At 44.3% G+C, this 13,480-nt stretch overlaps 1 protein-coding gene across 3 annotated transcripts in view; it reads left to right on the forward strand.

Annotated features, from left to right (window-relative positions):
* prickle2b (prickle homolog 2b) overlaps window positions 1-11,230 on the forward strand; it is a 98,557-nt gene extending 87,327 nt beyond the window's left edge. For all 3 annotated transcript variants that reach the window (XM_034083726.1, XM_034083728.2, XM_034083727.1), the window contains 6 exons: window positions 3,017-3,130; window positions 4,528-4,665; window positions 6,368-6,571; window positions 7,173-7,359; window positions 8,573-9,448; window positions 9,648-11,230. In XM_034083726.1, the coding sequence (XP_033939617.1) occupies window positions 3,017-3,130; window positions 4,528-4,665; window positions 6,368-6,571; window positions 7,173-7,359; window positions 8,573-9,448; window positions 9,648-10,600 (2,472 nt within the window). In that variant the 3' untranslated portion in view covers window positions 10,601-11,230. The remainder of the gene's footprint in view (window positions 1-3,016; window positions 3,131-4,527; window positions 4,666-6,367; window positions 6,572-7,172; window positions 7,360-8,572; window positions 9,449-9,647) is intronic.
* Window positions 11,231-13,480: the final 2,250 nt, after the last annotated feature.

Raw genomic sequence — 13,480 nt, forward strand, 5'->3', positions numbered from 1 at the left:
AGCGCAGAACTCTACCAAGGCCAAATGCCATATTTTACAATGTTAACAGATTTGTATCTGTTCCAAATGTAATGGGTTTTACCTTTGCCAATGCGACACCCTTCCACCCAGTTTCATGAAAATAGTAGTTGCTATGAAATCCTGCTGACAGAGAGACTGAGGCTCATATCTTCACAACAGTTTAATGGATTGACATGAAAGTGTGTCCCGATATGTTTGGTTCCCAGAGCATAAAACCAGCAAAATGATGTCAACATCTGACTTTTCTTCGCCAGGGCCACAAATTTTTTGATGCTAATTTGCAGAAGTTGTGCACCAGAATAAGACGGTGACGACAGTAACCATTATACTTTCTATGCTCCAGCACACTATTATTGTGACTGTGGGCAGTTAAGCGTACTACTTTAAGCAAATATCACTGTTTCTAAATACAACTTCACAGAGCTGCTAGTTTGGCTTTAGACTTTACTCATCCAGTCAAATTGTATTATATTCAGTACTTTGAGTACAGCTTATGTGTTATGCTTAATTAACACATCTCTCATGCTTTTTAACTTTTACACGCATTGGATTTGCTCACCCAACTGTGCAATGTCAAGCCATGGAATCTTGCCAATTTCAGCGAAGACGTGAGAAAGAAGACGGAGAATTAAAACAGACCGTTAAATCTGCTCATTTCGCTACGAAAACACAATTTTTCCCACCATGTTGGGCCCTAACTACGAGTGTTTTCTCAACAATATAATATCTATGTCCACTAATCACTGTAAAGTGTCTTGTTGAGAGAATGTGAGGGCTGGTGCCTGGTGGTGTCCTTTCCTCCGGCTGTCTGGCCATTAACAGCAATAGAAACCAGCTGTGTGGAGCGATCGCTCTTGCCACTCAGCTGCGAAGTCCTACCATTTGCTTTAGCTCTTAAAAACACTCCTTTCAGTACAGTTCGAAATTCTGCCCTGTCTTTAGTTTCGTCTGCTTTCGATTACAGTTATTATCACAAGCTGCTCCTCCTGGCTCTCGCTCCAACTGCATCCATTATGTGCATGTAAGTGTGCACGTGTGAGGGTGTGTATTTGTCTTAGGATATTTTCCTCGGGGCAAAGTGCATTTAAAATACAGATTGTAACCATGTTGTTATTGGAAGCAGTTTTAATAATTTATAATTAGATGTGTGTGTGTGTGTGTGTGTGTGTGTGTGTGTGTGTGTGTGTGTGTGTGTGTGTGTGTGTGGTGTGTGTGTGTGTGTGTGTGTGTGTGTGTGTGTGTGTGTGTGTGTGGGTGTGTGTGTGTGTGTGTGTGTGGTGTGTGTGTGTGTGTGTGTGTGTGTGTGTGTGTGTGTGTGTGTGTGTGTGGTGTGTGTGTGTGTGTGTGTGTGTGTGTGTGTGTGTGTGTGTGTGTGTGTGTGTGTGTGTGTGTGTGTGTGTGTGTGTGTGTGTGTGTGTGTGTGTGTGTGTGTGTGTGTGTGTATCTGGAAGCACAGGCGCTGTGTGATTGATCAGTGCTTGACCACAGTCAGTCTTTCACGGACTATCCTTAGCACCCCCGTTGTCCTGAGCCGTGCTGCTGGACATAGATCCAGCACCTCTTGCCAACAACGGTTTTAGCCGACAAAGCAGAGCAGATGGAATTAGGTTACGCTTACATCGAGATGTTCCTGTTTTAAAAGCATCTCAACAACAAACATGCCTGTACACTATGTTGCAACAAATAAAAAACTTTAATATATGCCAGTTCTCAAAAGCAGTATATTTTCATTTAGGTCTCTATCTACTGAGGCGTAGGTAATCTTACTGAAGGTAATTGTTTTTGTGGGACAGACTCTGTGTTCTTGCCAAGGACAAAGCTGATGGCTTCTCGTGAGTAGATCCATTCTGTAGACAGATTGGTCATCTGCGTGACCGAGTCAGCAGCTATCGATCATGTTGTTCATTATATGTTGTTTCTTTCATTTGATCGAACAACATCTTGACCTTTCTTCATCCATCTAAAAAATTGTATTTTGTGTATTATTAACTTCTCCCCACCCCTCATTGTCCTCTCCTGTCTTTGACCTCGGTCCTCAAATCCTCCTTTATAACCCTGCGTCTCTCAGGGTTTGCACCCCCCTCTAATCACATTCATATACGACTGCCTGACCCCTGTGATACCCCGGCCCCCTGTTACAGTGTAATAAAAAAAGCTACTATAAATAACTTGGAGATGACACTCATTGTCTGGCGCTGTAATGCAAGGAATGCCCTAAGCAATTTTGAATGGCCAGATTAGCATTAATCCTACAGTCGCACACATTCTTATGCACACGCACTGTGTGTGTGTGTGTGTGTGTGTGTGTGTGTGTGTGTGTGTGTGTGTGTGTGTGGTGTGTGTGTGTGTGTGTGTGTGTGTGTGTGTGTGTGTGTGTGTGTGTGTGTGTGTGTGTGTGTGTGTGTGTGTGTGTGTGTGTGTGTGTGTGTGTGTGTGTGTACATTTGACGGGTCAGCAATACATTCCCATGTCAATGTGCATAGATGGAGAGGTGAGGTTCCACTAAGTCTCCGCAGGAGGGCCATAAATCAAAGTGATTTTAAGTGTGAGGGTGTGTGTGTGTGGGGGGGGGGGGGGGGGTGTTGTGTGTGTTAGGTCATTCCAGGTTGTAGATCCGGTTAATTTAGTCCTTGCATACTATAGGTTTTAATATTAATTGAACTTTTTTGTGTACTTTATCAATACAAAGGCCAAATATATGTTCTGTCCTTCATCCATTTATCTTTTCTCTCTCTTGTCCTTATAATCTGTTTCCAGAATGTGTTAATGCTGTTAAAGTAAGCTATTGAAAGAGTGAGAGTGTGGCCGTTCTTGATGGACATGTGTCATCCCTTTGTGACATTTCATACAACAAATCAAAATAGTAACCATGAGCTATTCATATTGGTAATGATCACCGGCCGCAGCCTATAGTATTTTGCATTTGTCAGCTTGTTTACATGTTGCATGCGTGTTCTTTTTTAAACTCTCCCCTCTCTCTCTGTCCCTCGCTCAGGTCCATCAGTACTACAGCTCCCTGCCTGAGGACAAGGTGCCCTATGTGAACAGCCCTGGAGAGAAATACCGCATCAAACAGCTGCTCCATCAACTCCCGCCCCACGACAATGAGGTGAGAGTCCAAACTGACCCCCGCCCTTCCTTCCATATATCCATCCATCCCTCCCGTCCCTCCTTCAGGGCAATACAAAGATAAGAGTGAAGAAGGAAGGAGACAGACGAAGTAAAAAATGGAGTCGGACTGGACAGGAATAAAATATTCAGGTTTTTGTTTGCAAAGATTTGTACAACAATAAACATTTACCACAATTAATGTGAAGATGTTATTGCCATAAACAAGTGAAACACCACAAAGAAGATCTGTAAGCTTTAGCCGCTCGCCTGCTTATCAGACTGAGCTGTTCCAGAGTAACATATTGGTAACGTTAGCGCATTTCGGTTTGAGAGGGGTTTATTTTATTAGGGGGTGACATCATGGAAGTGGTTTGCTAAGAGCCATTAAGTTTATGTTTTTGGGAACCCCTGAATGCTTAAGGTACATGCCAGCTAACCACAACATCCACTCTTTGATTCCAGCTGCAGACTCTCTCTCTCTCTCTCTCTCTCTCTCTCTCTCTCTCTCTCTCTCTCTCTCTCTCTCTCTCTCTCTCTCTCTCTCTCTCTCTCTCTCTCTATTTGCTTGTTCCCGGTCCCCAAGAGTAATCTTTCAAATAAAAATAAACAATTGAGAACTGTTGTTTCTGTTAATTGGCTTACAAAAGCGTGAACAGCTGTGTGAATCTAATCCGTATTTGCAGATGATGTCACCATCCCTAAACCCTTCTACTAAATATGAATTGGTCGATGTCAACACCACTAATCAGATTAGAATCAAGACAATGAGTGTGTCAGGGGCCTGTAACCGGATTATCAATAGGATGCATTTTATTTCTTTATTTATTTTAAATCACTTTTTTAAGTCACGTTTTACTGACCAATCTTATTTCAAATAATGAAATGCTTATGACAAAATGACAGCGTCTTCGTACTCCTTTACAATGACAATTCGGGAAACCCTTTAGATATCAATTAAATAAAAATATATTAAATAAAATGTTGAATTGAGAGTGAAGTGCTGTAATTGTATATGGTAACAATAGCAACGGTTCATTTTCAATAAAAAATGTTGAAAAGGCACACAAAAATATTACATTTTACGAATATATGGTGTGTGTGTGTGTGTGTGTGTGTGTGTGTGTGTGTGTGTGTGTGTGTGTGTGTGTGTGTGTGTGTGTGTGTGTGTGTGTGTGTGTGTGTGTGTGTGTGTGTGTGTGTGTGTGTGTGTGTGTGTGTGTGTGTGTGTGTGTGTGTGTGTGTGTGTGTGTGTGTGTGTGTGTGTGTGTGTGTGTGTGTGTGTGTGTGGTGTGTGTGTGTGTGTGTGTGTGTGTGTGTGTGTGTGTGTGTGTGTGTGTGTGTGTGTGTGTGTGTGTGTGTGTGTGTGTGTGTGTGTGTGTGTGTGTGTGTGTGTAGGTACGCTACTGTAATGGTCTGGACGACGAGGAGAAGAGAGAACTGAAGCTGTTCAGTAACCAACGGAAACGGGAGAATCTGGGCCGTGGCAATGTCCGACCGTTCCCCGTGACGATGACGGGGGCGATCTGCGAACAGGTAAGCTGACAGATCAAATACATACAGTCCATGGATATGACGAGATCAAAGATGATCTGAAGGCCACCCGTTGCCTCACTTCGAGGTGTCATTTCTGCGCTGCGTCCATGTGACAGGAGCGTATTAAGTGTGACGGGATCAAAGGTGTGTCGTGTGGCCTGCAGAATGAAAGCCATGAATCGTGACTGACACACCAAAGAGCCTGTTGGCATTTCATTTCTTTGTAGTGATGTACGAGGAGTTCTTACTGTGGTCATATAAAGGGCAGAGAAGCTACATTCGTCGGTTTTTATAATAACATTTGGACATGACGGTCTAACCTCAAATGTCTAACCTCAATGTGTCGCATGTCTATGTTGAGTCTTATTTTCCCTGCTGTCTGCCAATCAAAGAATTATTTTCTTAAGACTTACAAGGCTTACAAAATCCCTCAGAGGACTAAGTTACAGCTAAATCTGCACTAAATCCTCAGGAAATATTTCATAGTCGTTCCCAGAGTCCCATAAAATATTTAATGTGTTGTCAACATTTATTCTTGCTGTGGCCTTATGGGACTAAAGAGGGCAATGGAGAGTGTTCTTTTAACAACAAACCAGCGCACTTCAGCATCCGCGAGCCATTTATTACTGTGTGTAAAACGGAGCTACTCTCTGTTGTGTTGGTGCCCCAGGTGTATAGCTACTTTATAGCTTGCGTTTCTGGTTCGCTCAGCAGACACACACATACAATAAGCGCTTTGAGCACCAGGAAAAGCGCTTTATAAATGTAATGTATTATTATTATTATTATTATACAGCACATTGTTGGGAGAGTGTGTATTGATTGGATTCCCCCTCCCCCTCTTGGCCTCCTTGCAGCACCAGGGTTTGTGCCAGTTAGATAACCTGATTGTAACTCGCTCTGTCTCCACCCTCCCACCCCTCTAAATCTACTTTCCCTTCCCGACCTTTCCCCCTGTCTCCTTAGCACTCCTTCTCGTTTATCTTTACACCTTTACACCTCCACGCCAATCTCGCTCTCCTTTTTTATCTTCCCATATTTCACTCACTTTTTATTTCTCCCCTTTGCCCCGCCAACGTCCTCCAGCAGCTGTTCGACTACCCCTCTGTGACCTTCCCGGGCCACACATGTAAACACAACCTCATGCTCTCACATTAGCTTTCATGCAAAATGGTGTAACCAACAGATGTACCAATCAGATATACTTGATTTGTAACGGCACCAATACTGACCTTTTGAAGATACCAGGAAATTCTTGGGAAAAAGTTACTTTAAAAAAACTGTACATCTTCAGTTCAGATCCTCTGTAGCACTGAAACAGCACTCGTTCAGTTTGTCCTTTAAACATTCCCAAATTCTCGTTTGCAACGATGTGCAGCCTTAAGTCCTCACAAGTGGTTCAACAATCTCGCTATTCTGCGCTCTATCAAATGGATTTACTTCAATTACTTGAGAAATTGGTAACATACTGTGCTATAAGATGCCCACGAATACATGTATTTAAATTAATGTTCTTTAAAGCTGAAGTCAATCGTTTTTTAGAGTATCTGAGCCCATAGATCATGGGCATTAGAATCCTCTCTCTCTGAGCTGCTACTCCAAGTGTTGGTATTGAAAAACCCATTGCCAAAGAAATATGAGACCAAGTACAGATAAAAGCTGCAACGCTGATTAACTCTTATTTTCCTCCACTTCTTTGTAGTGCGGAGGCCAGATAAATGGCGGCGACATTGCTGTATTTGCAACACGGGCTGGTCACAGTGTGTGTTGGCACCCGGCCTGCTTCGTGTGCAGCATGTGCAACGAGCTCTTGGTGGACCTCATCTACTTCTACCAGGACGGGAAGATCTACTGCGGGCGGCACCATGCTGAGAGGCTGAAGCCACGCTGCACCGCCTGCGATGAGGTGAGCACACGCCAAACACTCGCAGATAATCATGTGTTAAAAGTCCCACAGATCTGTTCATTAAACATACTGTTCCTGTGGGATGGTGTAAGAAGAGCTATTTATTACGTATTTACATACACAAATGTTGCACATATGCACGCAATTATAGTGCAAACTGCTGTCATGTGATGCTCACAGGCTTCCCAACACACACTGGCCCAGTTTAAACATGCAAAGGTTTTTCTTGGCTAATGGGGTCAGCTCTCGATGTCTTGATGTCCCAACCATTAGCACTGACTCCCTGTTAATGGGGACAAGGAGGACGCTGTTAGTACTTCAAAAGCACCCTGGTGTTTTACCAGCAGGATGATTCAAAGTAAATGCACCATATAGATTTCCTCAAGTCCCCACGGCACATACATTAACTTCCCACACTTTGTCACAAGTGCGACAAAGGGGACAATCTCAGAGTATTAGGCTGCAGAGGAAAAAGTGGTGCGTAGGAACTGGAAGGAGGCGAGCCGAGCCTTTGTCCTGTCATTCAGCGTCCCGTAATAACCCACCTGAGGTTTTACCATCCGAGGCTCCGTGATAAACGATACCCTTTCTCCTTTCTCAGATCATCCTTGCAGATGAGTGCACCGAAGCAGAGGGGCGTCACTGGCACATGAAGCACTTCTGCTGTTTCGAGTGCGAGACTGTGCTGGGGGGCCAGCGCTACATCATGAAGGAAGGACGGCCCTACTGCTGCTCCTGCTTCGAGTCGCTCTACGCAGAGTACTGCGACTCCTGTGGGGAGCACATCGGTATGCTGCTGGCATCTATCACTGTTACTGATACACTGTACAAATTGCATTAATCACCAGCAGCAAAGGAATGCCTACAGAAAAGGGCTAAATGCTAAATACATGGAAAAATTAAGTGGAGCATTATTTGGCTTCAGGTTTTTTTTTTTTTTAAGGAGTGACCTATTTTCTTTTGGCATCAAGTGAGAGGAGAAAAAGGCCACATTTGAAAGGATGTGGCCTGTTTTTCAGCAGTTTATCACCAAATGATGTCATGCGCAGGCATTTGAGGCAGGGGCATGTAGCAGAGGAACACGGAGAGACCTCCGCTTTTTATCCATGTATTTTTCCTTTTAATGTTTATTTTATTAGCTTTTCTTTTTTAATGCTTAATGTCTTTCATTTTTTGTAAAGCACTTTGAATTACCTTGCGTTGAAAAGTGCTATATAAATAAACTTGCCTTGCCTTGCCTTGCCTGGCCTGGCCTGGCCTGGCCTGGCCTGGCCTGGCCTGGCCTAAAGAGCACCTACATATGTATAATGTATAACAAGCAGTGTGAAACCAATCTGGGTCAAAGGCATGACTGTATTTTGTGACTTTTCATCCTTAGGATGTCTTTTTTTGACAGCCCATGCACAGCCCATGCACATGCACCAAGCATCAGTTGAATACACATTCATACATTTGTCAAGTTAGAGGTAAACCCATTGAAAGAAAAAAATGGGGTACTTTTTTATTGGGGAACCTTCATATTAGCACCTCTTGGCCCGGTTCCACCTCCTGTAAAAGCTCTGTGTGCGTCTGCCCGACAGGATGCCCAGGTGTGATTTTGGCACAAACCTCTCAACAAATTTGCTCTGTAATTATTTGTCTGACAGGATATAGAAAAGTATTTGGCCAAAAAACACAACTGATTATAAATTGAAACCATCAGAAAAACATGCTCAAACCAGATGGAAGCCATTAGCAAATAGCTGCTTTTCTTTCCCCCAGCAACAACTGCAAGCTTACTCAAATGCAAAGTGTTTATACAATGCTGGGAAAGCTCCGTAATGACTTTGCCCCCAGGCGCAGTTAAGTCGCCTCCAGCTCTATTTTCTCACTCAACAAGCAACATGAAACAGCATTTCAAATAAAGACATTGAGATTCTTCATTTCAATCTCTTTGATAAAGACATAGTGCTTTGTATTTTAATTGTATTTAGCATAAACCGATGTGTATCCTTCTTGCAGGCATTGACCAGGGCCAGATGACTTATGATGGGCAGCACTGGCACGCCATAGAGGGATGTTTCTGCTGTGCCCGCTGCAAATGCTCTCTGCTGGGTCGACCTTTCCTGCCCAAGCAGGGCCAAATCTTCTGCTCCCGCTCCTGCAGCCTGGGGGAGGAGCCCAATGGCTCTGACTCCTCTGATTCGGCCTTCCAAAGCGCTCGCTCCACCAGAGAGTCGAGGCGCAGCTCCAAGGCAGCGAAGAGTGGAGGGGGAGAGCAGAATGAGAGGTTTTCAGGGGAGGTGGACCCACTGTCTTTACAAATGGATCTCCTGAGTCTCTCCAGCCAAACACCCAGTTTGACTCGTGAGCCACCTGCATGGCAGAGCCAAGAGCAGGCACGTGACATCTATAACTATGAGTCCCAATCGGACGGGACTGCAAACCCCACCCCCCTCCAGCTGCTCAGCCAGTGCAATGTCAGAACTGCCTATAACCCCACCTGCTCTGGACAGAGTAATCAACAGCAGGATCACAGGATCAAGGAGAACGGGATTTTAAAGAGACCAACCATCTCAGCCATGAAAGGCCAATCTATGAATGAGATGTGGTTCCAACAGCCGGTTCCAGAGGATTACTATCCACCTAAGCTGAGGACCCAGAAGAGCTTCACAGAGATGTCCCAATGCTCTCAGCACCACAATGGCTTTTCCTCTGACAAGCGTTCGATCAGTTTGCACGGCTTCCAGAGGGACAGAGAGGCGGGGCCTCCAGCTGCAACCCAGGTGGCCAGGAGCAGGAACCCCATCAATGCACTTAACTTCTCAGAGCAACTGACGCCTTTGGAGCAGACCCCAAGAGGGTCCATGGAGTCGCTGGCCATGTCCAATGCTACAGGTGGGTGTTGTAGCCTCTCTTTGCTGGTCTGGCACCATTTTATAGATCCAAGAAGTTTTGTTTACAGCAGAAGTGCTAGTGTTGTTGGTAGTATAAATCGCTTATTATGTTTACTCTGCTGAACACATAATGTACATGTATTCACGTAAAATTCAAAGAAAGACATAGTTTAACTGAAGTTGACGCTGCTTTCTTACAGGCCACTCTGCCGATGGAGGAGGAAAGCGTCAGGAGCATCTTTCCCGCTTCTCCATGCCAGACCTGAGCAAAGACTCTGGAATGAACGTGTCGGAGAAAAGTAACATGGGCACCCTCAACTCTTCAGCGCAGTTTCGAAGCTCTGGCTCTATTCACAGCCTCACAGCCGGTCAGCCGTACATGGAAATGAATCCTCCCAGGTCAGCCCCGTACCAGTTGCAGTACTGTGACCCCTCTGGCATGGGCGTGGGCATGAGTCATTTACCGCCCGGTTTCACCTTCCAGGAGGAGGACAGGGTGAGCTTGGTGAGCAGTGCCAACGCTGCCCGCCTACCACCCATCAGTGAGCGCAGGGCGGGCGGTGTCAGTGTCGCTGGAAGTGGAAGGGGTGCCGGTGTCAGGATAGATGCACCAGAGGACACTCCCCAGAGGCGCCGGCACCACCACCGCTCCCGGAGATCTCGCCGGTCTCGTTCAGAAAACGCTCTCAATTTGGTGGCAGAGCGAAGAGTGAGACCTCAGGAAAGACCACAGCTGCGTGTCCGGGAGGATTACGACCGTTTCCCGCCGCCCAGGAGCGCCAGGGACCAGTTCGGAGGCGGAGGCGGAGGCGGGGCGGGAAGACACCAGCCCCAACCTTTCAGGCCATGCCCCAGGACCACTTCAGACCTGACTCTTCAGAACCCTGGGGCCGGCCGGCGCACTGGCTTAAACCAATACTCCTGGGATGATTACGGTGATGACGGCTGGTGCTCCACTTGCTCCTCATCCTCAGAATCAGAGGATGAAGGGTACTTTCTGGGCGAGCCGATCCCCAGACCAATCCAGATGCGCTACCTCAGCAACCAGGAGCTTGTCCATAAGTACAACAACACGGGGATCGGAGCACCCAGCCACAGCGGGCAGTTACACACCCGCAAACGCAGAAAGAGCAAGAACTGCATTATCTCCTAACATCCTGTCGCCCAGCAACGGAAATGACTCTTCGTCCAGCGTGTGGACACTAACATCTTCCACCTGGAACAAAAACAATAAATGAAACTAAAGGTCCATTTATTCAGTGTTGTTGAGTGTTGAATATCAAGTACTAGAGAGTCGGTGATGAATATCAGTCGGTAACAGTGAAAAAGCATGCATGTTTGTTCATTTCAATGTTTCAGAAAATCTCCTGAGTATTAAGGCTAACGATGCGCATTTCTATCAAGTCACAACATTTATCAAAATGTGCAATTTTATTTTACTCATAACTTCAATTCCATGCAGCAAACAAAGTGTGCAAGGTAGTCAGATTGGTAACGTTGAGCTTTCTCATGCAATGTGATTTGGATATACTGTACTATCGTATTTAGTTCATAGTATGTACATAGATAATTGAATTAATAATTTCACTTAAGTTAAGGAAGTCCATGTAAATATGGTTGTAAATGAGGCCTCACATATTTTTATATTTTGTATTGATAGAATCATTTATGTATTAAATATCTATAATGTAGAGATAGAAAATGACAACATATGCATGTTTTAATTGGCTGACCTGGTCCTGCATTTGGAATAAAGGAGTATTTCAGTGAGTGTTTTGATTGACAGCTGGTGTTTCTCTCCAGAGAATGACAACACATGTGTCGAGTTTTCACAAGAGTGAGTAACAGTCACCTCTCCATCTGTTTAATGCATACATGAATGACAATGTGGTGTAGAGGTTGATTGGGAGAGTCACCCGCCGCCGGTTTGTTATACTTCAACCCTAATGGGTGCCGTCACTTGGAGCGAACAGAGCTCCATTGTCCTGCAACAGATGCTACTGAAGTTCTGGTTCATATCATCAGACTATTCAAATTGCAAACGGCTGACAACGGTCCAGGGATTTAGTTATTAAAATCTGGTGATACTTGCTGTATTTACATGCTAGCAGCTGAGGGGATGGCAATACCGATCCATCACTTTGCTCCAAGCTGAAAAATCTATGACCAAATGCTTGTTCTTTTCTCTAGCACCAAAAGCAGTTATATATATTTTTGTACGATGTGTAATATCACTAGATTTGGTACATGTTGTGGCACCACAATGACATATGTGCTTTTGAGGTTAATACCTCAACAACTATCAGATGGATGCCAAGAAATGTGGCATGGATCTTCATGTGTTCATCAATAGGGACTGAATTCATTAAGGTGGTTGTCTTCCTTTACGATTTTTCTTCGTCATAATATCAATCTCAATCTAACGGGATTCATAATGTCAAATTGGCAGATAGCTAGTCATTAGCCTTTTTAACGCTAATGACATTCCCACCTGCACTTAGCCTGCCAAAATGCTAAAAAGCTGATGTTTATCGTGCTAACTATAATGCTAATTGTCATGTTAGTTCTGTCGTTTTGAGTACCCATTAATTTACATTTAGCTCAAAGCACTACTTCTCAAAATTAAAGTCAGTTAGCCGCTAGTGTGGTTAGCCTCTTGGCGACAATAAGAAGGTCAGATCATAAACAAGACAACCTCTCCTATTGAAATATTGCATATACAGCAGCCAGAATATATACAGTACAACGGGTTGTATCTGTAAGAGTTAAGCAGTGTCATACTGTAAATTGGATTGCCTCTGACGTCCATGTGGTCAGGAGATTACTGTTCCTAGCCCCCATAATCCACACACACACACACACATATGCTTGGGTCAAGGTGTGTGAACGCCAATCGCTTGATTAGAGGTGTTCAAGCACTAATGCTGATGACATGATTGGCACATTAGTATGTTTACTTCACCTAACCTGAACTTCCATGGCGAGTGCTCCAGTTTTCATGTTTACTCTGGGACAGTCGGATAAATTCCAGACAGGGAGGAAGAGAGTCTTCACTTAGTCAGCCGTGATACGACTAAACCAGCTGCACAAACATGTGAGATACATTATGTCTGACTGCCAATGGATTTCCCCCTACTTTAAGCAAATCTCCCAACTAAGGATGCAGACTGTTACACTCATCAGCTGCAAGTTTGGATAAGTACTGCAATCCGTTTCTCTAAGTGTAATGGGACATACGATAAAGTGTATGCAAAGTCCTGTTTTAAGTAGTGTGGATATTAATGTCCTTGACACATGAGCTTCCCTAACATCATTAGTATCTAACTCTCATTTGGGTGTTTCTTTATTAGTCCCTTGCCAGGTTGTTACCCAAGCATGGGGCGTCTCCATGTGTTTAATTAAAAGCAAATGAAGGCCGTACCGAGGGTGGTGCCACAGATTGCAGCCATATGCTTCCCGGGCTGTGCCATATTCAAGGTAGCGGATGGTGGCGAGATAATCCTCTTGTTGCTTGGATGCTTCCAGTTGTAAAAGTCATATTGTCGACTAAGCTGCGACTGCCACTAAATTATCTTCATGAGCATTTAGGTGCCTTCAGGATTAACTCACGACACAAGTTTACAATCATATGACATTGTCGAAATTAGTGTCAAGATGTGGTCATCAGCAACACAACGCCTCTTTTCTGGCGACTCAAACTCATTTACCTGAACATTTTCGATGGCCTGTTCTGTATAAATCAACTTCAATGATCATATCCAGGATATGCGAAAGCACTCAGGACATTTAACATCTGGAACAACACTTTATGGAATGAGTTCAAATCTTACGTTTCTGCTTCTTGAGTTTTATACTTTCATATCCCTGTCAAAATGAATGTGTGCTGTAGTCATTCTGAATTTTCCGCATTAAATGGTAAAATAGTGTTTTTATAAAACATAACGAGGCTGTCACACGTGCATGACTCAAATCAAACTGTTAATTACACCGATAATATACTGAGATTACTAGTAATGAAGCAAAGCAGCAGCAG

The sequence above is a fragment of the Pseudochaenichthys georgianus genome, chromosome 5 (genome assembly GCF_902827115.2).
Source record: "Pseudochaenichthys georgianus chromosome 5, fPseGeo1.2, whole genome shotgun sequence".
Taxonomy (NCBI): Eukaryota; Metazoa; Chordata; class Actinopteri; order Perciformes; family Channichthyidae; genus Pseudochaenichthys; species Pseudochaenichthys georgianus.